General features: G+C 36.5%; 3 protein-coding genes across 6 annotated transcripts; all 3 read left to right on the top strand.

Moving 5' to 3' along the window:
• Positions 1–1,581: 1,581 nt before the first annotated feature.
• Positions 1,582–3,718, top strand: LOC111490511 (cationic amino acid transporter 1-like). The gene is made up of 2 exons (XM_023139166.1): positions 1,582–1,931; positions 2,364–3,718. Exons 1-2 carry the CDS (start codon positions 1,706–1,708, stop codon positions 3,695–3,697), a joined length of 1,560 nt encoding a protein of 519 aa, XP_022994934.1. The 5' UTR covers positions 1,582–1,705; the 3' UTR covers positions 3,698–3,718.
• Positions 3,719–7,181: 3,463 nt separating this feature from the next.
• On the top strand, positions 7,182–14,953 carry LOC111490386 (30-kDa cleavage and polyadenylation specificity factor 30-like). Its single transcript, XM_023138979.1, has 8 exons — positions 7,182–7,839; positions 8,381–8,764; positions 9,577–9,739; positions 9,845–9,955; positions 10,667–10,735; positions 13,491–13,577; positions 13,746–14,672; positions 14,704–14,953. The coding sequence occupies exons 1-7, from the start codon at positions 7,436–7,438 to the stop codon at positions 14,646–14,648; spliced, it is 2,121 nt and encodes a 706-aa protein (XP_022994747.1). The 5' UTR covers positions 7,182–7,435; the 3' UTR covers positions 14,649–14,672; positions 14,704–14,953.
• Positions 14,658–26,376, top strand: LOC111490411 (U3 snoRNP-associated protein-like YAO). Of its 4 annotated transcripts, XM_023139019.1 has the most exons (9): positions 14,658–14,667; positions 19,939–20,044; positions 20,200–20,631; positions 21,370–21,712; positions 22,189–22,413; positions 22,579–22,807; positions 23,063–23,241; positions 24,013–24,078; positions 25,782–26,376. In XM_023139019.1, exons 3-9 carry the CDS (start codon positions 20,207–20,209, stop codon positions 25,857–25,859), a joined length of 1,545 nt encoding a protein of 514 aa, XP_022994787.1. In that variant the 5' UTR covers positions 14,658–14,667; positions 19,939–20,044; positions 20,200–20,206; the 3' UTR covers positions 25,860–26,376. The 4 variants fall into 4 exon arrangements, with proteins under 4 accessions (XP_022994787.1, XP_022994785.1, XP_022994784.1 ...); XM_023139017.1 differs by lacking the exon at positions 14,658–14,667 and having other exon boundaries at positions 19,864–20,044; positions 20,172–20,631; XM_023139016.1 differs by lacking the exon at positions 14,658–14,667 and having other exon boundaries at positions 19,864–20,069.
• Positions 26,377–27,537: the final 1,161 nt, after the last annotated feature.

The raw sequence follows: 27,537 nt of genomic DNA, 5'->3' as shown, positions 1-27,537 counted from the left end.
TGACACTATGGGGTTCCGCTGACCTCCGGACGTCGCTACAGATTAGCTTGACCATAGGGTCCAGGGGGTGTGCGAGCGCCCTGGGGATTCACACTCGCACGTGTGAGTCGTGTGTAGGGAAGTACTACACATCCAATTTGTCCGAGACTGGAGGCCACCCCTAAGATGATTAGTCCCTAAATCATGATTGCATGTGTTTGCATTTGCATGACCCCTAGAGTGGGGCCACTTACTGAGTATTCTTTGAAATACTCAGGCCGTGTGCCACATCACTTTTTAGGTAAAGGAAGGGCGCACTTGTACGGAGGACGGCGGCATCGCGAGCAGAGACTGTGGCACGTGCATAGGGTAGACTCATATTTAAATTCTTAGTTTTAAGTTAGAATAGGTTTGTTTTGCATTCCATTGTTTTAAATTATTTCGTATTTGTTTTTATCTTCTCTAAATTTTAGTATTTTGTATTTAAACACGTAAGACCATGACTGTGTTTTCCAGAGAAGAAGTTGTTTTAAACGTTTTCCGAAGTTTACGTTATAAATGATGTTCATGTAAGAGTTATATTTCCGCATTATAGATTAGCATGAGACGTTAGTGGCGACTCTAGCTATGTGAAATTTAGGGTCGTTACAAAAAATAATTATAAAGTTGCATAAATATTTATATATATACCTGAGTAAAAATATATTTTTTAAAGTTAACAAAATGTTCAAATCCGTTCCATTTAACTAAATCTAGTTTTAGGAGAATAGTTTTAAAATTCAGCTTTAATTGTTATATAATTTCGATTTGTATGGGACGACATTAAATCTGCAAAACGATTTCAAAACCACGGTGTCTATTGGTTGTCACCGATCGTCTCTGCTTCCTTTATAAACCCTCTTTTCCTTTCTTATTCTCCAGCCTTGTCTTCAGTACTCTCTTTTCCTTTCATTCTCCGATCGCCAGAGCTCTCTCTCCTCTCGTCGACCTACGGTCAGTTTCTGTCTCTCTCCCTACTCTCTCTGAATCCGTGAAGTTACATTTGTAGTTGTTTTTCTTGTTTCTTGCTTGAAAATGTGGAGTTCTGTGAAATGGCGATCACGGTTTTTTCACGGAACAGAATTTGAAGAGTTTCTAGGTCTCCATAACACAGTTTCTTTGGTTTTTGTGGGCGAGGAACTGCTTCATAATTTTGTGTGATTTTGTTCTTTTGTGTTGTGTTATTTACAGGTTTAAATTTCATTTCGATTTGGTTTGAGTTTCACTTCTAGTTTTGGTGATTTTGACTATGTACAAGTTTGAATGAATCTCGAGATCTATTCTCTTCATTTCAAATCATTTATTTTAAGAATCAATAGAAATTGATTCATGTACTTTTGTTCATAAATTATTTCAAAACTAACTCACAGAAACTAAATGAGATTTATATTTATTATAGGTTAATTCGTTTTCTCTGAAATCAAGCACAGAGTCAGAGCTCAATTTTGAACATTTCATTTTTTTTAGTGGACTGTTCCAGTGCGGAATCAAAATGGGTCAATCGAACGGTGACGTCGGTGGTGGAGAAGGGATCAGAAGAAGATCCTGTAGTTGTTCAAAGGAAGATTTTCTGCCAGAGGAGTCGTTTAAGAGTTGGGGAAATTACACTAAAGCGCTGAAGGCGACGCCGGCCCGGCTCTTGGATCGGCTCACGGCCAGGTCCGGAGAGCACACCGAGCTCGTCGAGATGAAGGCTCAAAGCCAGCACGAGATGAAGAAGAGCCTCACGTGGTGGGACCTTATGTGGTTCGGTATTGGCGCCGTCATCGGCGCTGGAATATTCGTCCTCACTGGTCTCGAGACTAAGAAACATGCCGGCCCAGCCGTGGTCTTGTCTTATGTCGTCTCCGGTGTCTCCGCCATGCTTTCCGTCTTCTGTTACACTGAGTTCGCTGTCGAGATCCCAGCAGCGGGTACGTGCTTTTTTCCAAATCTCATCTCCTCCATAGTTTCATATCTTCTATCGAAGACGATATTAATTAGTTTAATTTTTATTCAATATTATATATTTTATTATTGATTGTTTTATATTAGTTTCTATTTGGTTTCGGTTTTAAAACATATATCATTGAATTTTCCCTATGATATATTAATGTTCTATTAATTATTTATTCATTTAAATTAATTAATCAATGTTTACTAATTCTTTTCTCCATCTCTCTGTCGTATCTATATATATATGTATCTTTTAATTTTATTATATTCATAAAATTATTATTTATTGAACAAATCGTCTATCAACTTCTTATACTTCTACGATAATCCAAATTTAAAAATATTCTAGATTCTCTATTGGTTTTTTCTAATTTACTAATTACACTAGCCAATTGGAATTATTTGTTCAGGTGGATCATTCGCGTACCTCAGGGTAGAACTAGGAGACTTCGTGGCATTCATCGCGGCAGGCAACATCCTCCTCGAATATGTAATTGGCGGCGCTGCTGTGGCCCGTTCATGGACTTCATACTTTGCCACTTTGTGCAATCACCATCCAAACGATTTTCGCATCCACGTCTCGTCTTTCCCCGACGACTACAACCAGCTCGACCCCATTGCCATCGTTGTGATCATCGCCATTTGTACCCTGGCTGTAGTCAGCACCAAGGGCTCCTCCCGCTTCAACTACATTGCTTCCATTTTCCACGTTGCCATCATCCTCTTCATTGTCATTGCTGGCCTCACCAAGGCCAACCCGAAAAACTTCACTCCCTTTGCCCCCTATGGCCCTCGTGGCATCTTCGTAGCCTCGGCTGTTTTGTTCTTTGCATACGTTGGATTCGACGCCGTTTCGACCATGGCTGAGGAAACTAAGAACCCTGCTAAAGATATACCTATTGGTCTTGTTGGGTCCATGGTGATCACCACGTTAGCCTATTGCATTCTTGCGGTTACGTTGTGCTTGATGCAGCCGTACCAACAAATTGACGAGGACGCTCCGTTTTCAGTGGCTTTTGAGGCTGTTGGATGGGGTTGGGCTAAGTACATTGTGGCTGCTGGTGCTATTAAAGGCATGACCACCGTGTTGTTGGTTAGTGCTGTTGGACAGGCACGCTATCTCACGCACATTGCCAGAACCCACATGATCTCACCATGGTTCGCCAAAGTGCATGAAAGGACTGGCACTCCAGTGAATGCAACAGCCACAATGCTCGCTGCAACAGCAATAATCGCCTTCTTTACAAGCTTGGGAATCCTCTCAAACCTCCTCTCTATCTCCACCCTCTTCATCTTCATGCTAGTAGCCGTGGGTCTGATCGTCCGACGCTACTACGTCAGCGGTGAAACAACACCATCCGACCGAAACAAGCTCATAATCTGCATTGTTCTAATCCTGGGATCTTCAATAGCAACCGCCGTATACTGGGGCTCGAGCGATGGCTGGATCGGCTTGGTAGTGTCCAATTCCATATGGTTTCTCTCAACTCTAGCCCTATGGCTCGGCGTCCCACAGGCCAAAAAGCCTCGCGTGTGGGGTGTGCCGCTCGTCCCGTGGGTGCCTTCATTGTCAATCGCCATCAACCTTTTCCTTCTTGGGTCGATCGACAAAGCTTCATTTGAAAGGTTTGGAATCTGGACTGGGATTTTGTTGGTTTACTATTTCTTGATTGGATTACATGCTTCTTATGATTCGGTCATGGAGTCCAAGACAGTAGCCGGAGAAGTTAATAGCAGTTTGTGAAAGGAGGAAAAGAAGAATTTCGAATCCACTCAGATTTAACATCTTATGTTCGTTATTGTACAATTCATGCAAACAAAGTATATGCACATGTAAAAATTATAGCTAAACAAAACGCTTAATATATATTTTCTTTTTAATTTGGTATGCTTCTGCATAATTTCTGCATAATTTTTACTCTATTGTTCAACATTTTTTTTTCTTCATTTCTACGGTGTATTAGCTGTTCTCGGGGGTGATTGTTATTGTGTTCTTTAATTTCAACTCTCCCGTTCGATATTTCTTTTCCAATTCTTAATTCTATTGATTGACATTGTTTCTTGTCCTCTCTTTTTCGCGTTTCGATGTCTGCTGGCAACTTTTCAAGAGGTCTATTCATAACTCAGTTGCTAATTGGCCCAATTCAACTTCCAGATTTTACAAGGATGTTTGCTAACTCTGGATCATAGCATCATTCTTGGTCATATATTTCTTCATAAGGCTCTTAAAAGATGTTCTCGATATGTGTTGAGCTTGACTAGTTTCTTTTCGTAGGTATTAGCTTGTTGAGGATCATACATCACTTGATTTTGTAGTTCAAAACGTGGAGGGTAATTTGCCTTAAGTGACATTTGTTGATTGTACGAGTTGCTGGTTTGGTCATCATAGCTGCAGTTTGGACTGGTGCTTTAGTCATTGAGCCTTGTCCCAAAGCTAAAGTTCGTAGAATATTAGTCACCAAAGCTAATTGAGTGTTGATAGAGATCAAAGAATCAACCTCAAGTACTCCTCGAGTCTTCTTTCTATCCTGGATTGCTTCTCACATCTGCCCATTGACAATTGTTACATGTTAATCTTTCTAGGATCTCATGAATCAATTGCTTCGAGTGCTAAAGTATTCAACCATGATTTAGCACTGTCCCTCGAAGAGTAAGGGAATAAGTTCAGTCTACTCATGCCTCTATCCACTCTTTGGAATCAGAATGAGTCACTAACTCCAAAAAATAACTTTAGATGTAGGTGGGGATCTTCTCACGGTAGTCCATTAAATTATCCAATGGTTTGCAGCATTTGAAACATCACGGGTTTTAGCTCAAAAGTAGTTGCTTGCATTTCGGGTTTAATAATGTACGAATTTACCTCTTCCACAACTGGGTATTTGCATTGATTGCTCTTTTTATATCATCTCCTAAATGGGTAGCATTTGTAGTGATTCTCTGTGGATTAATCACCACTACTATATTTTCAAACTTCTGATTCAGTTCGGTTCCAAGGTCTTCTTATTGTATATATTGTTCTATCATTCTCAACCATTGCTCTCTCAACTTTCGTCTAATCGTTCTCTCTATTTCCGAGCCTAAAATAAATTTCAAACCCGTAGGTGAGTTCATACACCAAATTCAGCACCAACAAATCAAAATTTAGCCTCAACAAATTCAGCTTATTACTACTTATTTTTTGCTCCAACTCACTATAATCTACCACAAGTAACGACTCCAAAAAACTTGATAGCTAGTGAATTTTTATAGTAAAAATGTGTAAAATTCACGAGAATAATCGTAAATAGACATGTAATAAGTAAATTATCGATTCCACAAATAACATTTTTTTTGTTTTGTTATTCTGTTGCTAAAAACTAAATGATAATGAGTTTAAACTATCTAAAGGAAATTTATGCCCCGTCAAAAAATAGAAAGCAAGTAAAAAATCAATAATAATGAGGAAGGTTCGGACACATTAAATAGATAAGTTGTTTAAATTTGTGGAGGATTTTACCTCCTTTTAACTGATTCTCGAGCCCTCTTTCCAGAGTCATGCATGTTAATTACTTCCATAGTCTTTTTGTAATTTACCTCTTCCCTTTTTATATCGTTTGTTTCTTCTCATTTAAGGCTAAAAGGATAAGTCGTCCGCTTAAAATTTGCTTGCTTCAACAATTTATACAGACATATTATTGCTAGAAGGGTTGTTTTCAGATTTGCTACAACATCATGGTTCAACGTAAATGTTTTGAAATTTTACCAAATAACTTAATTAAATCTACAATTGAGTTCAATTTATGCAAATTGATATTTTTATCACGTTCAATCACAATGGGCTATTTCATGATTGGTAAATTAGAATAAATTGAGCAACCGATCAGAAAATGGTGAGTATGAGTGCAAAAATAACTAGAAAAAAACTTGTATTACTCTGTTTTTGGAGAGTTATTAACAGCCTAGAGTCAGAAGTCTATGTTAAGTCACCTAGCTGCCTTAAGAGTCCAATAGATCTCCTCATCTCCGAGATATAACTAAAGTTAGGGCACTACAGCTAGCAAAGCATGCATGCAAAAACTCAGTTAAGGTTATGACGCTACAGTTATTGTGGTTTCTATGTTGACACACGTTAGTATGTTTTCAGTAAACCTTGAACCTCAAGAATATGAACGATCAAAGGCTTAGACCCATGTACACCTAGAGATTTGTTTAGTTCGAAGAGCTAACCCCGAACCTCCTAAAAACGAGAAACGAATGTTAAACCACCTAGACGCCCCTAAAACATAATAAACCTCCACGACATCTAGGAATGACAAAGGTAACCTCCTAGGCCGATAACAACCGATATAGTCTATGAGGATCTTCCGCTTCCCTCTCTAAACTCATTGTATAATCTTATACAAACTTATTATATAGGATACCTCTACTCACATGTCTCTGCACGAACTATTTGAATCATGTCATTTGTAACAATTACAAAGTGAGTCGTTACCATAATCAAACACCTAACTTTATCCCGGTACTATAGACTTTTTAGGTTATTACTTAAATAAGATACTCTCATATATCAACCATATATTGTTTAAGATTACACCAATATAATTGAATTGTGTATACACTAGATAACCTTAAATGACAATAAAATAATCAAATTATTAATTACAACACTTTAGGACATAAATCTCAATCAAACCGAATTTTTCGCCGTAGATTTGAATCCTTTTGGCTCAATAGATGCAAGAAGAGCAGTCGAGATAAGCCAAAAATACCAAGATTTACCGGACGACAAGTCTTGAATATACCAGCTTTGTCTCGTGTGATCATAGGATGATAACTCAAAGAAGAAAAGGTCAGCTTTGGCTTGTGTCCGACATATTTGTAACCTAACTCTGATACCATAAGAATATTTGCCGAAAACACGACATTTATAGATTTTTTTTTTTTCAAAACTAGTGAATTATCCTAAAAAAATAAAATTTGAGACTCAGTTATTAACTTTTAAATTCTTATTAAATAATAAACTTAACTTTTAAATTTTTTATTTTAATAAAAGTAAAATTTTAGTTATTAAATATTTATCTATTTATTTTTCAGACATTTAGTTAAAATGTGCTTGAATATGTATTTTAAAAAATTAGAATAATGCTAGAAGAATAAATCATTATGAAATTAAATAAAAAATAAAATAAATGTGATAATTGTATTATAGGAAATATATAATATATATTAGTAGAGAGAGTCATGTTTAACATCACCAGAGGACCTACGAAATTGATCATAAAATAACTCAAAAATTGATGAATTTAATTTTGATGAACAAGTTCAAAAGCAGTGTCAGTTTGAAAGCCCACCTCATATGGTCAGAAAATCCCACGGCGAATTTCTTCTTCACTCTCTGATGCAAAACCCATTTCTGCATCTCCCTTCATTGCTACTCTGCTTCTTGTTTTGAGCTATGATCTGCTGCACAACCCTAATTCACTAACGCTCTTTACCTTTCCTAATGGAGGATTCGGAGGGTGGTCTCAGCTTCGATTTCGAGGGCGGTCTTGATGCCGGTCCCACCAACCCCGCCGCCGCCTCCTTGCCCCTCATCCACTCTGACTCTTCTGTTCCTCCTGCCGCCTCCGCCGTCTCCAACTCTGGCGCCGGTGCCGGTGGTCCTCCTGTTACTGCTGACGCTTCTGGCGCCGCAACTGGCAACGTTGGGAGCCGGAGGAGCTTCCGGCAGACGGTTTGCCGGCATTGGCTCCGCAGCCTGTGTATGAAGGGCGACGCTTGTGGCTTCCTTCACCAGTATGATAAATCTCGGATGCCCATTTGCCGATTCTTCCGTCTCTATGGCGAGTGCCGTGAACAGGATTGCGTGTATAAACATACCAACGAAGATATCAAGGAGTGTAATATGTAAGTTTTGGAATCCGGAATTGAGTTTTAGTCTATTGTTTCTTGGCTGTTCGTTTGATTTATACTTTTTTGTTGTTTAATTTCGTTATACGCTTGTTTTTTATAGAAGGCGATCATGTCTGCTCTCATCTGTTATGCCATTTTTCTTTACCCTTAGTTGTTGAATGTGCAGTTCATAGATTGCAGAGTGGATTTTTTTTTTTTTTTTTTTTTTTTTTTTTTTTTTTTTTTTTTCTAATAAGAGGAGGCAGTTTCTTGATTATATGAGAATTCACGAACAGAATCTAATACAATTTCTCCCATTAGGGGTTTACAAAAGAGTACTGAATTGCGAAGAGAAAACAATGAGATACATTCATGGTGATAGATCATATGGAGTCCTCATTCAAATTTTTACAAAATGATTCCCTGGTTTGACTTAGATTGTTGTATTTGCACGGATTTTTAAAATGATTTCTGCAGTTCATCTTTTTGGACCTATTTTTGTTCTCTGAAAAACGATGGATGTTGAACACCTGATGTCTAAACACTGTAACTGCAGGTACAAGTTTGGTTTCTGTCCAAATGGTCCTGATTGTCGGTATAGGCATGCTAAGTTGCCGGGACCTCCACCTCCAGTGGAAGAAATCCTTCAGAAAATTCAGCATTTGGGTCCATACAATTATGGCACCTCGAACAAATTCTTTTCACAACGTGGAGTTGGCTTATCTCAACAGAACGAAAAATCTCAGTTTCCTCCGGGTCCAGTCACCATTACTCAAGGAGTGATAGGAAAACCTTCTGTAGCAGAATCTGCTAATGTCCAACAACAGCAAGCCCAACAGTCTGCACAACAAACCAGCCAGGCTCCAATACAAAGTGCTTCTAATGGTCAGGTCAATCAATTAAACAGAAATTCAACATCTTTGCCTCCCGGAATATCTAGGTGTGTCTAAGGAGACCTGAAGTCTTTTTACTTCAAAACCTAGTTTTTTTTTTTTTTTCCGTATCATATGGAATCATTGTTGCAGAGATATGTTATTTAACTTTCAGTATTTTATCATATTTGTGCTGTTGAACAGTTACGTTAATCCTGAGTAGTTAGCAATGTTTTTCTTCATATCAATTTGTAGTCCTTCGACCACAAGAATCTTTAGTTAGAATGAGATCTCGGTTCCTTTTTAGATTTTGAGAAAAAATGCTCCTAGAAAGACATGAATCAACATCGTAGGGTATTAGTTATTTTACATATTCTGTATCAAGCTATTAAATTCTATGCCGAAGCTTCATTATCATACTCTCATGTTCCATTTGAATTAGTATCTCATGTCAATTGCCAATAGTCAAGAAAATATTTTTTTTTCCCGCACGTTGATGGTTCCATAATTGATTGGCTAGAATCTGTTGGCTCATAGCTCATACTCTGTTATATTAGAATCTGATTGAATCTATTTTCTGACACTTCTTGTGGACTTTTATCGATTTAGTTTGCTCCAAATACTTGAAATTGTTGTAGTCTCTTGAGCTTCTTTAGTTATACTACCTTTGTGAGTGATGCCAAGTGGACTTGTTTTCGGTAAAACACAATCAGCAAGGGGTACCCCTTTTTGGTTCTGTAACTTTCTTCATTCATCTTCTGATAAAGACATTCAGCTACCCATTTTCATATAATTTTGCAAAAAACAAAAGATAAAAAGCTTACTTTTACATGAACCTTATAAATACTCTTTATGTCCTAATTTATTTTTGAAAGATTAGGTACTTTATTGTTAAAAGTTGCAACCGTGAGAATTTGGAATTATCTGTACAACAAGGGGTATGGGCAACTCAAAGAAGCAATGAAGCTAAACTTAATGAAGCTTTTGATTCTGCTGATAATGTTATTTTGATTTTCTCAGTCAATCGGACTCGGCATTTTCAGGTGTCAATCTTTCACTATTATATTTGTGTATGATGTTACTTTGCCATTGAGGACGGAAGTATGTTTGTTTGAGATAATTATACTGATTTAGTATTGGTTGATTAGGGTTGTGCAAAGATGATGACTAGGATTGGTGGATCTGTCAGCGGGGGCAATTGGAAGTATGCACATGGAACTGCACATTATGGGCAAAACTTTTCACTCAAATGGCTGAAGGTTTATATTTTATTTCTTAGATCTTTTCATAGTTTTATGCAGAAATTTATCACAACGGATCTTTCCATGCTGTTGCATTTTATTAAGTTACATTACTGCTGATGCTTGTGCTCTCTCTGTCTCTCTATCTCTCCCTCTTAAAAATATGCACATTTACTTTCAAAGATCATCAATGCAGTGCTCATTAAAGTCGAAACTATAATAATTTTTATAAAAAAATTGTGTTATTGAACATTTTTTTTCTTGCCATCATTCAAAGACGCCTGAGAACGAGGAACACAAAGGTTCAATTGTATGCATAGAAAGACTGAAAGAGGAAGAAAACTTGATCATTTTTTCCATCTAAACCCTAAAACCTTAGAGGTACATCGAATGGAAACAAAATCGATGCCTCTCATGACTTTGAGTGCATCGAACTTCATGACTCAGCTTGTTATTCTTATGTATATATTGAAGTAAATTAAATTATTATGGTTATTTCTACCATTTTTTTCCAGTTTCATTGAGAATTTAATGTTTTTTAAGATGAAAGTTGATGAAAAATTATAATATGCATTTTCTGTGATATCTGGATGCTAGTTGAAATCTGAATTTGACAGATCCATGATAAAGCTCAAAGTTCAAGCTAACTAATGTTGCTAACGATGATTTCGTTGCTGTCAATTTGAATCTTGTATGATGCAATAAATAATTTGACTTTGTTACTTGCAGTTATGTGAACTATCCTTTCAGAAAACTCGCCATTTGAGAAATCCTTATAATGAAAACTTACCAGTAAAGGTATGGTATCTCTAGCTTGATTAAGAACAATTTCTATTTATATTTCTATCTGCGGATGTCTTTGTCACACTTCTCCTTTTATATGTGTTGTGAACTCTTGAAACTATTTCCAGCTTCTTTTATATTTTATTTGTATGATTATTGTCTCGATTTGCTCTATCTGGTGATGAGACATATAGCTGGTTTTGTTGAAGTCAAGTTGTCTGAAAACATACATAAGAACCAGCAAGATTGTGAATGAAAATTTATGCTTCTTCTTTTATGGGGTATATGGAAGCTTTTCGTAGAATTAGTTTCATGGAAGTTACTAGAAATTACACTGCCCCATGTGGACTGCGTGATATATATATATATATATATATATATAGATAGATAGATAGATAGATAGATAGATAGATATATACTTATCTAAGTGCTAACATTATCAATACAATCATGAGGGATGGAAAATCCCAATGAACTTTACTCTATGATATAAGAGCATGAGTTTTTTTTTTTTTTTTTCTTTTCCCTATTATTCGAGAAAAACACAGTAGGTTTTCATATAATAGCAATAAACTAACATTTGACTATCAGAACCATTGCTAGTAATGTGGGCTTCATTTTCGTGCTAATATAACCACCATTATTTCCTTGACTGCAATTAAAATGTTGGCCCAAACATGGTAGACTTAAAAAAAGGTTTAGATCTAACAAAAGCATGAAAGACTTCTAATGGAGTCTTGAACATGTATAGTGATCCATCTAGGAAGCAGAACAGCAGTCGCATTTCTAAGCTGAGACATTGAATTCCAGATTTGTCACATCCGGGTCCCTTTCTCGCACAATGCTTGAATGCCTTTTCAAGTAGTTGAATGTTCGAATTTTGAGAAAGGCTTAATGATGATGATTGGAAGAATGTGAAGAGCTTGTGAAGAGCTTAGTATGTTAATTTTGGATGGCTTTCGTTTTCCTTTTCAAATGAGAATTTAAAAACCTACGTAAGCTATAAGTTATTTTCATGGTCAGTCTTCCTAGGTATGAGTAGCACTACCGAGAAGAAACTTCTTAAGGCCTTGGTCTTCAACATACTTCGGGTTTATTACTGGAGCAGTTTCCTCAAAGCCCTCTTCGAGAACATTACCTCAACTCCTCTTTGGTATTGATGATAGTTCTTTACAGATATACTAAATGTAACCGTCCAAACTCACAACTAGCAGATATTGTTCTATTTGAGCTTTCCCTTTCAAGCTTCCCTTCAAGATTTTTAAAACGCGTCTGTTAGGGAGAGGTTTCTACACCCTTATAAAGAATGTTTCGTTCTCCTCCTCAACCAAGGTGGCATCTAACAATTCATCTCCCTTCGGGGGCCAGTGTCGTCATTGGCACTCATTCTCTTCTCCAATCGATGTGGGACCTCCCATTCCACCCGCCTTCCAGGCCTAGCCTCCTTGCTAGCACATCGCTCAATGTCTGACTCTATACCATTTATAACAGTCCAAATCCACCGCTAGCAGATATTGTCCTCTTTGGGTTTTTCCTTTCAGGTTTTCCCTTCCAGGTTTTTAAAACGCGTCTGTTAGGGAGATGTTTCCGCACCTTCATAAAGAATGTTTCGTTCTCCTCCCCAACCGATATGGGATTTAACGCTAAGTTTTTCCGCTAGTCCCTTCAAAGCTAAGGCAAGTACATTTCAAGAGTTTATGGGTGGTAGTGCTCCAAGTTGTTTGCTAGAATAGTCAGCCTTATCATTTTATTAATAATATTTTTAAAAAACGAACATTGTAGACTAATAAATAGAGTGGGGGCAGATTAAAAATTCCCTATGGAGCTGTAAATAAGAACTGCTCACCCTAGTCTATCTTGATGCCATCCCTACTCTCATTGCAATATGTTTCATGCTTGTTCGGGTTGGGTGGGAGTCTGCATACTAAAGTTAGATCCATGATGTAAAAAATAGAAAAGAAGCATATGCTATATATTGCAAATGAAAAATAGGAATCCATGGTGAGATAGAATGAAATATATAACTGGGCATAACTAAGCTTGTAGAAAAATTACTTGATCCTATGTACTCTCACGAGTTAATAAATGGAAATGGAAAATATTTAGTCAAAGGTATTCCAGAAGATTTCCCCTTTCCAAAACGCAACAAAAAGGCTTGCATGTTCACAGATAAGAGTCACAATGTAAACTATTTTCATGTGTTTCAGCTATTACTTGAAGCAAATTGTCCCCTCCCTTTTGTAACTACAGTTCATCTACCCTTGCTAGTCCGTGAAGAATGTTTCTGTTCCTATTCAAATTGCTTGCTTGACTGATTTTCATCTGATACGAACTTCATGTGTGTTTCATTTCATCATATCAAATGAATGGTTTCTGTTTCCTCGAAAAAAAAAACAACAAAAAGGCTGTAATGAAAAACTTTAAATAGGTGATCAAGGAAATCATCTGATAGTAGTTAGATTGAGACGAAACAAGATGATTTTCTGAAACATTGATGATGATGCTGGTTGTGTATCAGATGGGATTTTGCTTTCATGGCTTCACTTTGCTTCAACTTTGAAGGAGTTCAAAGCCATCCCGATTATCGTTTAATCCGTTCAATTGATGCTCATTTTGCTTTAAACTGCTCATTGTCTTGGTTTGCTTCCGTCAACCATCCACATGTCCATAGAGGATGATTGTTGAAAAAGTTAACTTTTTCCTCCATATCCAGCTCTGCAATCAGTGGAAGCATTAGATACTAAATGAGCCATCATTCTTCTTTTTGTAGATTAGTAGAGATTGCCAAGAGCTAGAACCTTCTATTGGTGAGCAGCTGGCTTCTTTGCTTTATCTTGAGCCCGATGGTGACCTCATGGTATGCTTGCTTTGTTCATTTTGAACGAAGAATCTGAAAACTTTGAAATATGTTCATAATGAAGTTTGAGGGAGTGGATTATGGCAGTTTCAGGATTTATTATTGTGTAATTGTTTGGGATAGCTTTAGCGAATTTCGTAAGTGTGTTTTTCTTATTTTTATGATCAGGCTGTCTCGATAGCAGCGGAATCAAAACGAGAAGAGGAGAAAGCAAAGGGAGTTAATCCCGATATCAGAAATGAGAATCCAGATATTGTCCCGTTTGAGGATAACGAAGAAGAGGAAGAAGAAGAAAGCGAAGAGGAGGAGGAGGAGAGCTTTGGCCAGTCTGTTGGTCCACCAGCTCAGGGCAGAGGAAGGGGCCGAGGAATCATGTGGCCTCCACACATGCCGATGGGGCGTGGTGCGAGGCCTTTCCATGGAATGCAAGGTTTTCCACCTGGGATGATGGGTCCAGATGGGATGTCATATGGACCTGTTACACCTGATGGGTTTCCCATGCCTGACATTTTCGGTATGGCTCCTCGTGGTTTCAATCCATACGGTGCTAGATTTTCCGGTGAGTTTATGAATCCCCAATCTGCTATGATGTTTCGTGGACGACCTTCTCAACCTGGCGCCATGTTTCCTCCTGGTGGGTTTGGGATGATGATGGGTCAAGGACGTGGTCCCTTTATGGGTGGGATGGGGGTTACTGGTACTAACCCAGCTCGAGCTGGTCGGCCTGTAGGACCTCCATTGTATCCACCTCCTGCAGTACCTTCATCTCAGAACATGAACCGAGCTATGAAGAGGGATCAAAGGGGACCAGGTAGTGATAGGAATGATAGATATATTGCAGGTTCAGACCAAAACAGAGGCCAGGAGATACCGGGTAGCGGACATGACGACGAAATGCAATATAAGCAGGGATCAAAAGCTTATCCTGATGAGCAATATGGTATGGGAACCGCCATTAGGAACGAAGAGAGCGAAAGTGAGGACGAGGCACCTCGACGATCAAGGCACGGAGAGGGGAAGAAGAAGCGGAGAGGCTCAGAAGGTGATGCCACTGCAATCTCTGATCAGTGATTGCTTGTATTTTCTTCCTGATTAGGCAAGACATCATTGAGCTTAGTGCTGTAAGTTCCAAAGTTGAGTATTTAAGCTTCATCTAATTTTTTTTCTTCCTCTTTTCATTTTATACCTTGCTTTTTAGGTGAATTCTTGTGACGTAAACTTATACATTTCCTAGCAGAGCCATAATTCATGCATTATTTTACAAATTTGTAAAAGAACTTTCATTTGAAGGGAAGAATCTCATAAAAAAGTCGATATTCGATGACGTGGAGATGTAACAAACTTTTTAATGCATCATCCAAGATCCGTTATGTTTATGTTATTCCGAAGTTGTTTTTTTCGCATATCTACAAGACCTTTTCATTGTCATGTCAATTTTGTTTACTCACTTTTGGAAGGCATGAGCATGAGTACATTACAGATACTAATCGATAAAACATTGAGGTGTGAAATTCTTTTATTAGTATATCTACTAGTTGAAGTTGCGACAGCGCATTGCTTTGTCTTATCATGTTAAATAGGATGATGTTGTTGTAGTAAAGCTTTATGGGACGTGCACCTTAATATGTAAGTCATTAAGGATTATTTTCAATCACAAGAGTTCATCGTACTCCTTGTGCAATAGCTCAATTTTGATCCGGCAAGTGTTCTAGCCATTATATTTTGCTTTTTACCCCTCTATGTTACCAAATTACCTCGAAGTGAGATTGAAGAGGGTGAGAATCCCTGTTTAGAATGAAAATGATCCATCCCTGTTTAGAACAAAAATGATCGGGAGGAACTTGATCCTTACAACTTTTTTAGAAGGAATCTCAATCACGATTCCCACAAACATTAAGAAAAAGTTTTTAATGATCTAAAATAAATTAATAAATGTGTATACGTGTTGTATTGATATTTAATGGTAACATTAATTATTATTATTATGATAATTATGAAAGAAATTAATTAATTAATTAAAAAAAAAAACATACCTGTTGCGTCAAGCACCTGCTATAATAGAGGTGACACACGTGAGTTGTAAAGGTTGAGGAAGGAGAATCTTACCCATATGTTCGGTAAATCGTAAGGTTCTTCAGCGTTTGTTGTGTTAGTGTGCAAACGTGAGGATGGGGGGACAAGTGATGATTTTCAGCCATTGAAGCTCTAAATTTAAGCTGATTTAAGTGTTTATCCCAAAGGTAACGAAAAATCCATTTGTCCGAATTTTTAAATCTCGATATCTTGGTCTATATTGGGTAATGAATTATGAAATAGGGCTTGTTAGAATCATAATAAGAAGATCTATAAAGTTGTAGAAGAAATCGAGATGAAATTCGGATTGTAGAAGATATGGCTTAGGGATACGACGGGTATTAACGAAAAAGTTGGGAAAAATTGCACAAAACGCTAGGTTGAAGACGAGCGCTTGAGAGACGCGGGGCGCGTGGGAATCCCAGAGTGAGAGCAGGACTATGTGCAGATCAGGCGCGTGACAAAAGCACACCGAGCGTGTGCAAGCGCGTGAGGGCGCGTGCATCATTGTTTTGGCTCCCGGTTTGTCCCGTTCGACTTCTTTTGACCTTTTCTATCAAAATCAATATCTATACTTATCTTTGAAAATGGTGAAATATAGGTCTAATTGAAAGAAATTGGGTTGAAATACCCTATTAAACGTACAACCAAGGGAAAAAGGGATTCGAAACTAAGTAGCATATCGTGCGTTAAACTAGTTCTTAACTAGTTTAACAACATGCGAGTATGTTGTTTACACGATTAAGAGCTTAGTATGTTAATATGTGCTTTGACAATATTGATGGATTATTTGTGTGTTGTGACTGCTCGTCTGTGATGTAAGCATGTTATAAATGATTACTAGAATGTCCTAAACCCTAAACCCTAAACCCTAATTATATGAGTATTGTAGTCTACTAATTCCCGCGGAATTCCTAACCAACGCGCTGTGTGCTAAGTCAGAGAGAATGAGTACTCCTGACCGTTGGTATATGAGTTATACAGGCCGCCAGAGAAATTAGTAGACGGGTCGTATTTGACCGAGAGTGAATCTTACATACGAGTCTGAAATTCTAGATAAGCATATAGAGAGAGTCAGTAACCTAAGCTAGAGGTAGCTGAGATACCTCGATGACTCTGGTAAGAGAAACTGGGAATCAATGGTCAATAAAACTTAAAAATACCTACAAAAATTAGTTATAACTCATGAAAGATAAGCTGCTATTTACTTTATGGGTAATTTAATTACTTATCAAAATTATTTTAACTTTTAATTTAATTACTCATCAAAATTATTTTAACTTTTCTTTCCAAATTTAGATGATTCTAAACCATCAAAAGTGGAGACGAGCTGGCTAGAGACTATTGGAAATCCATGTCTGGGTCGGTTTATGTAATTATGCTTTTGTTGTTTAAGATTATGTTGGTTAATAATGTTTTAAATAGAACTGGTTTTGAAGGTTTTACTCGATGTTGATAAACATTTTTGGTAGAAATCTTTTGCAAAATTATGATTGGTTGTTGTAATTTGTTATCGGAGTCAATTGTAACTCCTGTAAATCGCACTGTCGATGAGCGTGTGTTACAAAATTTGTGAGGATTGGGATTAAAATAGAGACAAAGACACGAAATCATTCTCGTCCCGCTCCATGGACACCTATATTAGAGATGTCAATATTGTAGGGAACGACACAATGAAAATTATTTTTTCTCCCCCACAATAAGTAATATTAAGGTTTAGGGTTTAGTCTATAAGAGGTAGAAACAACAAACTTATAACATATTGCATCTAGGTTTTTTTTTAATAGATCCACAAGTTAATCATCAAAATTGTCGAAGTAAGCATAACTCAACGATATGTTCAAATCATCGTAGACTGAGTTCTTTTATAAAAATTTTACAATATACTGTTGGATCGGTATGGCAACCCTAGAGCCCCGTGAATAGGGTTTTAACGGTAAAAGTGTTTGAACGTGATTAATTTTTCTAATGATGAAGTTTTTTTATAAATAAGTAGAATATGATAATTACTCGAACAAAATAATTCAAGTCAAAACAATAATCGAGTAGAACATGCAATAAATCACAATAATAATTTTGAAATTAAATAGGAAAGAGTTAGAGAAGATGATACTGCAGTTTTATAGTGGTTCGGTCAAACTCGACCTACTCCACTCTCCAAGCGCCTTTTGGGAATATGAATAAAGAACTTTCTCGACTCTTTCTACGGATCAGAGCTAAACCGCTACACCACTCTTTTTACGAGTTCAAGAGCAAACTCAATCCTTTCCCAGCGTAGGATCAAACCGATACAAGTATTTGAGTTTGATAATAACACAGCACAACTCTCTCAAAGAATAGATTTACAATTTGGGAACACTCACAGCTATTTCCTCAATACAATAATAATCCCTCTCAAGATTAAGACGAAGAGAAATAAACTTGTAAGCTTGTAAGAGCAACAAACCATGAAGACTTTCAACAAATGAGAATTGAAGAATTTATGGAAGTTGTGTTTAAGGTTTGGAGAAGTTGATGAGTTTATATAAAGAAAAAAAGTGGCAAAATGTAGAAATTAATATTGACCATTGGATTGTGTTAGGAATAATGGAAGGTGGAGATTAAAAGTAAATAAATAAGAAAATTTTCTAAATTCATTTATTTAAAAATTTTAATATAATAATAATAAAAAATTATGTGAGCAATGTCCAATGAAAATTTAAAATTTATTATAAATATAATAATATAATAATAATAAAAGCCAGGTGAGTAACTACTAAAATTTTAAAATATAATAATATAATAATATGATATATTAATAATAAAAATCGATATAAGTAACGATTAGATTCAAATTTATATTTTGTAAAAATAATTTTATTTAGAAATATAATAATAAGAAAAACTCGGTACTCTTCCAACATTATAAATGTCATACTTTGATATATTTTGATTTGTCCATCATTTTGATTTTGTTGCCACATCATCACTTCGTCGGGTATGTTGTCTCGACTTTAATTTCTTCGTTTTAGTTCTGATTTGAGTAATTGAACAATCGTTGTAATCGTTATTCCCGACATGGACAGTTCAAAATACTTAAAGTAGTTAATAATTAAAAGTAGGTTTGTTATCATCAAAACATCAATCAATTAATTGATTGAAATTAATTAGAGTGAGATCAAGGGCCAAAAAGCCAACAGATACCTAATATTGAACCGTATGTATAATGAATCAAAATTGTTGTCGTAACTTCACGAGCTTAACACGAATGATTATATGAACATCAATATCAATATCATGACTTTACTTTTATAGATATATCGATATTCATAGATATTTCTATAAATAAAATCATAATTATATATACATATTGAAGAAGCGGTAAAAGTGCACTACCATGATTTATGTCTTGACACATGGTAGATAATTCAGTAGCAAGGATCGTACATCAAGGAAAGAGAAGAATGTGGCCTAAATTTTGAAGTCACCTCCTGAACTTAGAAAAACTTTCGATGTTTTTATCATTCTTCTCATTCTCGTCATTCTGACCACTATGGAATTGTCCGATTATAGCCATACACGCCGCTTTAAGGGCTCAGCGATCAAGTTACCTGCACTTGTTTGGTTTGATCATTTAACAGCTCTTTGTAAGAAATGAGAACTACACCTACTTAGGATATCTATGAGAGGGAACGGGCTTGACAAAATCAGCAGGGAAAGAAGACCTTGTTGAGCTTGACTCTTGTTCGACTTTGTGAAATGACTTGAGAGGCGTAGGATAAGTGGGAGCCGAAAGACGAAAGTGAAATAACACTACTTTTAACGTTATTTTACTTATTTTGTAAATCGAAAGCATGCCACTGCCCCTCTTTTTGAACAAACTCGAAATTTTGGGTTCGTTGGATTGGTGACCCGATCAACTCAAATAGAGTTCACACTTCAACTCAACCCGTTTATATTGGAGTTGAATTGGGTTTCTAGATTTTTTTTAATTATTTAAAAAAGTTAAAGTTAATCCAAAAAAAAATATATAATTAAGTATATAATTTGGATTAGATAGTAGAGGTTAAAAAAATGTGGACAGATACGGCCCATTTGGACGATGGAAAGCCCAAAGGCCCAAAGGCCCAAAGGCCCAAACACCATTGCTGCTTGACCGTTGTCATCTTTTTCAAAAACCCTTTTCATAAACCCTAATTTTCATCTCTCTCTCTCTCTCTCTCTCACTGCAACAATAAAACCTTATTCCTATTTTCATTAAAAAAGAAAAAAAAAAGTTAAAAAAAAAACAACGAAACTCTTCGCCTTGTCAAATCTCACAACTCACTCTCTTTCTCAACCCTGATCACGCCTCTGCAATCTGCCCACCGCCGCACTCCGTCTCCGTTCACTCACGCCTTCACTGCAGCCAGCAGGTGACGGCGGTTTTTTTTTCTATCAGTACGGTTTCTTGCTGAATGATAGTGGTTTGCTTTGTTAGTGCTAATAATATATCATAATTAGTAGGAGGAATCTGTTTAAGGAACTTACGTTTTTCTTCAGCTGTTTGTTATTGTCTGGTTTGCTTTAGCTCGACTATGAAAAAGAACGTGAAGAAGAATAGCTCGGGTCCTCCTAGAGGGGCAAAGAAGGGGAAGAATTTTCCACTCAGTAAGGATCCTTTTTTCAGTTCTGAATCGAGGAAACGGAGGAAGATTGTTGATGATGAGATTGAGAGCGGTGAATCTGATGAGGATAATGGGTTCGTGAACGAAGGTGCTGAGAATGAGGAGTTTGAGGAAGAAACTGCTGATGAGAAAAGGAAGAGATTAGCGAACGAGTACTTGGAGAAAATTCGGGAAATTGCGAGGAGAGGTAAGGAGAGGGAAGATGAAGAGAAGGATGATGATGATGATGATGATGAGAGTGGTGATGAAGGCGGAAAGGATTCACTTGTTGCACAAATCCTTCAGCAAGAACAACTCGAAGATAGTGGAAGGGTTCGGAGAGAAATTGCATCAAGGTATTGTGTTCTCTTGGTTTATTTTTCATTGGAAAGCATTGTGTTTATTTCCGATGTTTACATTTTTGTTTATTGTCTTTGTTTTTCCAAATTCAAAGCACTTCATCTCCCTCCCTTACACACATTTACTCTCATGTTGCTTCGATATACGACTGCTAAGCTAAAAGTAATCTGCTTATTTGACGTTCATAATATGTAGATGCATTTCTTCTCCTTTTCTTATCCCAACTCCAGCCTGTTCTCTCTTAAATTCAGCAGTAAATCTTTGTTTTTGTAAGTTCATAACGTTCTTCAAGAGTTGAACAATGTGTCTGAACTAACGGTGGGACGTCGGGCACATTCTTGTGCTATATCATCATGAAGAAAGGAAAATGAATTTTATGACCACATCGGTTGGAGAGGGGAACGGAACATTTCTTGTAAGGGTGTGGAAACCTCTCCCTAGTGGACGCGTTTTAAAACCTTGAGGAGAAACTCGGAAGAGAAAGCCTAAATAGGACAATGACTCTTACAAATTTACTTGTTACCCTTTAGATATGTGGCTAGTATTCAGTGTGTTCTCTTCACTCACTGTGATGATGTTTAGCATGTTCGTTTGATTTACTTGTTTCTTACACCACTTACGTAAGGGGGAAAAAAAAAAAAGAGAGAAAAAGAGAGCAAATGAAATTGACTTTCAAATATTTAATAATGGGTGCATGGTGGCGTTAAATTGTTAATGATTATACACCTTTTCAGGGTTCTGAAGCCAGAAGCTAGAGATGGATTTCAAGTCTTGATTAAGCATAGACAATCTGTTACAGCTGTGGCTTTATCTGATGATGATTTGAAGGGGTTTTCATCGTCTAAGGATGGTACCATCTTACACTGGGATGTAGATTGTGGTAAAGGGGAAAAGTATCAATGGCCCAGTTATGAAGTATTGAAGTCGCATGGTGTTAAGGATCCCCAAGGTCGGGCTGCAAGACATAGTAAAGTCACTTTGTCGTTAGCAGTCAGTTCTGATGGTCGATATTTAGCAAGTGGAGGCTTAGACCGCCATGTGCATATTTGGGATACACGTACAAGAGAGCATATTCAGGTAATCGTTAATTTTTGCTGTAGCTTCTTATTACATTGTCGTGGTTGGAACTCCTGAGATTAAACGTTTACCAAAAATCATTTGTGTTGGATTAGTTGGATAAATATGAGCCTTTTGTAACTATTCCTCTTTTGTTGTACTATTCATTTGGGCTTTTTTTTTTTCAATTGAAAATTGTTTTATTCAACAACCAGTTTTACTTGATATGAGAAGGTAAAAAGGCTCCATAAACCAAAGAAGCTGTAAAAAGATCCTCCAATTATCGGATATGCTTTAGTTACGAAAAAGAATATCGGGAAAGTTTGGACAATTTTATCCCAAATTCAGTGTCTATCCATTATTAACCACTTTGATGGGAAGGTTACCTCTTCCTTCCTTCTGAAACCTACCAGAAAAAGATGGGGAAAAAATGATAGAAAATAAAGTATGACAGCTGTTGAATCTTTTCTCAGTCATTTTACTGTGACTTCTTGCAGGCATTTCCTGGTCATAGGGGACCTGTTTCGTGTTTGACTTTCAGGCAAGGGACCTCAGAACTTTTTTCTGGTTCATTTGATCGAACTGTCAAGATATGGAATGTAGAAGACAGAGCTTACATAAATACATTATTTGGTCACCAAAGTGAAGTATTGACTATTGATTGCTTACGGAAGGAAAGATTGCTTACTGTTGGACGTGATCGGAGTATGCAATTATGGAAGGTAGACCTCTTTTTTCTATTTCTTCCAGCTTTTAACGCATCTCTTAGTGGTTATCCATTTGTTGCTAATTTAAACTGTGCAGCATGCTTGTAGTTTTGTGTACTTACAGTAGTCCTATTTTCCTTTTATTAATTTGACTAGTTATTCTTTTGATCCTTTAAACAGGTCCCAGAGGAGTCCCGTTTAGTATTTCGTGCGCCTGCATCATCCTTAGAATGTTGCTGTTTTATAAGCAATGATGAGTTCTTAACTGGATCAGATGACGGCAGTATTGAGCTTTGGACTGCATTAAAAAAGAAGCCTGTTTATATTGTACGAAATGCTCATCCTTCTTCATTGTGTTGCACTAATTTGGAGCCAAAGGAAAATGGTGCCATCCCCAATGGTTGTATGGGTATGTGTTTGTTCAAGGATTTTATATATGATTATCTTCCATCATTCTGCAAATCATTCTGCAAATCATGCTGCAAGCTTTAATGTTCTTGTATGGGTATGGGAAGTTTTTTGCAATCGCCCTGAGTTTCCCATCCCTTTTGTAAATTTCATACATCAATGAATTTCTTTCTCTTTTTGTTTTTTAAAATCAATTTCGACTAATTGCCATACGTCGTACCAATTATTATTCATTTGTGAATTTTGTTCTTTGCAGGAAATGGGAATGCCAATCTTAATACTTCTCATAATTTGTCAGCACACTCTTGGGTAAGTTCAGTCTCAGTATGTAGAAACAGTGACCTTGCTGCATCAGGTGCTGGCAATGGTTTTGTTCGTTTATGGGCTCTCGGAAGTGATAAGAAAGATGTGCGACCATTATATGACCTTCCTCTGGTATGCGAGTTTTACATGTGTTTATATTACATTTGTAGCTGTTTAATTTTGTTTCTTCTGATTTAAATGACTTGAATGTGGCTATTGTGCTACTGCAGTCTATATATATTATCGCTTGAATTTGTGCACTCATATGTCCCATGAAGAGCACTTGAACACCTGCTGAGTTTGATTTGATATAACCCTGTTTCTAGTTTCCCTATATTTTTCTTTGGAAGTACTCGAATAGAAAATTTAATGGCGTCTTCCATATCTGCTCTCTTCACTCTCTCTATATGTTTGAGTATTTGATGATCACTCTCTTTATATTGTTATTATAGAAATAATATACACGTGAAATATGATGAGTTTGATGAAGTTGAATCTTGAAGTTGTGACATCTTTTTGATTCTCTCTTAGAAATCTAAGGATTTTGACTGTAAAAGTTGTTTCCGGCTGCTGAGGCATTTGTACCTTCTCTCGGCTATTTTTTCGTTATTTCCTTTTCTCCTTCTTTTCTTATGAAAACTTTACATAATTTTTTTTTTAATAGGAATGAATTCTATTTCTTGTATTTTTTCCCGTCCAAATGAATTCTATGATGCTTTCCTATTAGGTTGTTTGACAGAGATTGATATCTGTGTTCTTCTTTTCAAGAAATAAATATAAATATTTATGGGGTTGTTTCTACATCAGTTGTGCTTAAGATGCTGTATGCACTGTAACTGCAGTCTAGTGTATTGCTTACATATGGCTATTTCATTTGTTTATCTATTTATTTTTGTATTTCAGGTTGGGTTTTTGAACTCCTTGACTTTTGCCAATTCTGGAAGATTTGTGGTAGCTGGAGTTGGGCAGGTAATCATCACACAAATTAAACTTAAAACATGTTTTATTATTTTGTGGTAGATGTTTGGCCGAGGATTACCACCTCTGGTTTGTAGTTATATATATATAATATAAACGTAGAAAATGGGGAGATGAGATATTCCTCACACCAAAGGGCTACAAAAAGACTCCAGCTGGTGAAAATTTGCATACTACTGTATTACAAAAAGCTTTAGAAGAATTAGATCATTTAGAAGCAAAAATTTTATCATGCTCCCAAAACATGTTAATCTCATCTTTCTTTTTCTTTTTTTATCATCTAGATTCACTTCCACTTGCATGCACTTGGACTATTTTCATGACCTTAAGATAACTCATTGAATATTATATTCTAGGTCGGTAGCCATCATTTAAACCTATTTCATGAACCTCTCTCTTGTTCTTGAAAAACTCTTGTTTCTTTCAAACCACAACTTTTAAATAAGAGCCGTCACTCCAGTGGACCAAAAACCTTTTCTTGGCCTCTGTTAAACGTTCCTCAAAGCTGGTATATTGCATTCAACGCTTTGCTTGGAATGCACCAATCTAAGTTAAATGTCCGGGAGAGATCTTCCCAACAAGTTGCCAGGAAAGGACAGAAAAAGAAGAGAGATACCGGTGTTTCCTCATTATTCCTACAAGAATGCACCAATTCACCTCACTAGTTTGGGGGAAGCGGTTCAGAGGGCATAGTTCTCTGAAGTTGCTGCGGTTGAAGTGGAGTCTGCTCCGAAAGGGTCTTACTTTTCTTCTAACCGGGATAGCAGGGTTGAAGCTCTTTTTAGAACTAATATCAAAGGATCATAAAAAAAATTACTCTATTTTGCTAAAAATTAGGTTAATAAATACTTCATAATATTTTATGCAAGTTTTGGGTATTTGGTGGTTTGTGGCTTTACCTTATACAGAACGGTCCTCCATTTGGCATCTTTAAAACTTCACTATAAGACAAACCATCCAACATCTCTGAGAGTTATTCACTCCCCTGTTTCTGCATTGCTAAAGACCTCTCTTCTATGATAAAAATTATTCCATTGGATTCCTAGTTCCAACTTGTCTCATTCTGAAGGCCTAGTAGTTTAGATAGAAATATCCGTTGCATTCTAGGAAACAGCCTAGGAAGGGGGATCGTCCTCATGTCCTTCCAAGAATTCAAACCCTCACCATTCCTACTTCGAATCTGGAAATGGTGGAAATATCAGTCTTTGACGAACTAAGCCTCCAGGCAATTCATAAATGCATTAGTTTCCAGAGGAAACTTTTACAGCCATTTGGATACGAAAGCTAGACGCCTTCTTCATATATACCCATCTCTACCCTCCTTTTTCCTAATGCTAACAAGCAGTTTTCTCCTTCACCTAATGCCCCTTCCATTTCTAGCACCTCTGTCCTATGGAAAACTCCTATGGTCTCTTTTTAGGATTTCACTGATCCTAGCAGGAATCTCGAAAACGGATAATAAATAGTTACGTTTGGCAGAACAGAATAGATTGATTAGGTGTCGAATTGATGATTTGAATTCGTATCTAGATTGCTGGTTTTCTTCATGGACTTCTCTTATTGAAAATCTCTTCTATTTTCTCAGTTTTGTTATTGGCAAGTTATTTTGTTCTTCTGCCCTCATAAGTTTTGTAGTCATGCTGACAGTGAAATGGTATGCCTAGTGCTGACACCATAAGTTAACTTCATGACAGGAACCTCGCCTAGGAAGATGGGGTCGAATCCCAGCTTCTCGGAACGGAGTTGCTGTTCATCCCCTTAAACTCTCATGAGACTGAATTGGAGAGTTCTATACCCAATCCAATTTTGACTTCTCAGAGCTAAAAGTACAATTGAAAGAGTTCACCCCACCCCCACCCCTGTATTTATTTATTTTTGTATTTTTTTTCACCCACCTACCTAACTTTTTCCCACCATTTAGCTATGGAAACAATAGTAAAATTAGAGCCTTCATGTTTCTTACTGAGAAGGATGAGTTTGAAAGCCATTGAAGATTGATTCTGTTATGATCACATGGGCCCGCTCAGTTGGGTTTTCCTGGCATTTCCCTGTTGTGATGTACCTTTTTGGGCAATTCATTATTCAACTGTTTCCAATCAAGTCGTTGTACCAAGGTTCACAGTGTTCACATTCATCACTTTGTACGTCATAAACTGCAACAAATCTTCATTGTACTCTTATTTTTTATATTGGTTTCAGATTCTCCAGGAAACACAAATGGGTTTAATTCATGGAATTCTGGTATGTTGATGATAAAGCCTTTGGAATACTGTTCTTGATTTATAGTCATTATTATTAGTACGGTATTTGGCCTTTCTTAATGAACATTATTTGTCAAATTGCAATGGTTTATAATCTAAGGTGACTGATCTCCCCAGCTTTGACATTATGTGGTTTAAAGAGTATCATTGCCTGTCCCTGTTATTGCTCGTCATAAACTTATGAAATAAATAGAAAGTTTAGTTTACGTAATACTAGATTCTATGCCAAAAGCAGCTTTTTGATCCCCTAAATGAGGTTGAAATATTGACTTTATTGCTCGAAAGCTGAATTCTAAATGGCTTGATTGACGACAATCCATAGTCGTACTAGTATGTACCAATACTGAAAGTATGAGTATCGAAAAATTTCCAATCAAGAAAGGCAGGGGACTACCTTGAATCAATCAATGAATGAAACTCGAGTTTGAAGAAATTTATCAATTTGATGCTTCGGTTGCATTGCAATAATTTTTTGTGCAAACCTTATTGTACACCGCTTAATTCACATTTATTTGATCTTGAGGTTAGAAGTTTGAATTCTCACAATCTGATTGAAAGGTTAAAAGTTTGAATTCTCTCATTTGATTGAAAGGTCTAAAGTTTAAATTCTCTCCTTTGATCGAGAGATTAGAAGTTTGAATTCTCTCATTTGATCAAGAGGTCAAAAATTTGAATTCTCTCAATTTGATTGAAAGGTAAAAAATTTAAATTCTCTCAATTGATTGAGAGGTCAAAAGTTTGAATTATCTCATTTGATCGAGAGGTTAGAAGTTTGAATTCTCTCATTGGATCGAAAAGTTAAAAGATTGAATTCTCTCATTTAATCGAGGTCCTGAATGTTTTTAAAGTATCATACCATAAAAGAATTTTCAAGACAACCATCTCGTTTAAATTACAAAAATCGCCTCACTTTAGAGTTGTATCAATACCAATCTTAAAATTAATTTTTATATCAATTAGTGTATAAATTTACACAATTTATTAGATTTCGATTAAAAATATCAATTCACGACAGAAAAAAATATTTCAATTAAACTCTTAAACGTTCATAACTGAATTAATTCAAATCCTGAAAAATCATTCCTACATAAATTCACTTCTTAAATAGTAAAGGTTTTCTATTTGAAAATCAACGAAAATTATAAATTAATATAATTTAAATGCAGTTAAAAATCAGATAATTCCATCC

This window comes from Cucurbita maxima, unplaced genomic scaffold, assembly GCF_002738345.1.
Source record: "Cucurbita maxima cultivar Rimu unplaced genomic scaffold, Cmax_1.0 Cma_Scf00015, whole genome shotgun sequence".
Taxonomy (NCBI): Eukaryota; Viridiplantae; Streptophyta; class Magnoliopsida; order Cucurbitales; family Cucurbitaceae; genus Cucurbita; species Cucurbita maxima.
The sequence above is the reverse complement of the archived record's forward strand: the minus strand, read 5'-3'. Positions and strand labels throughout refer to the sequence as shown.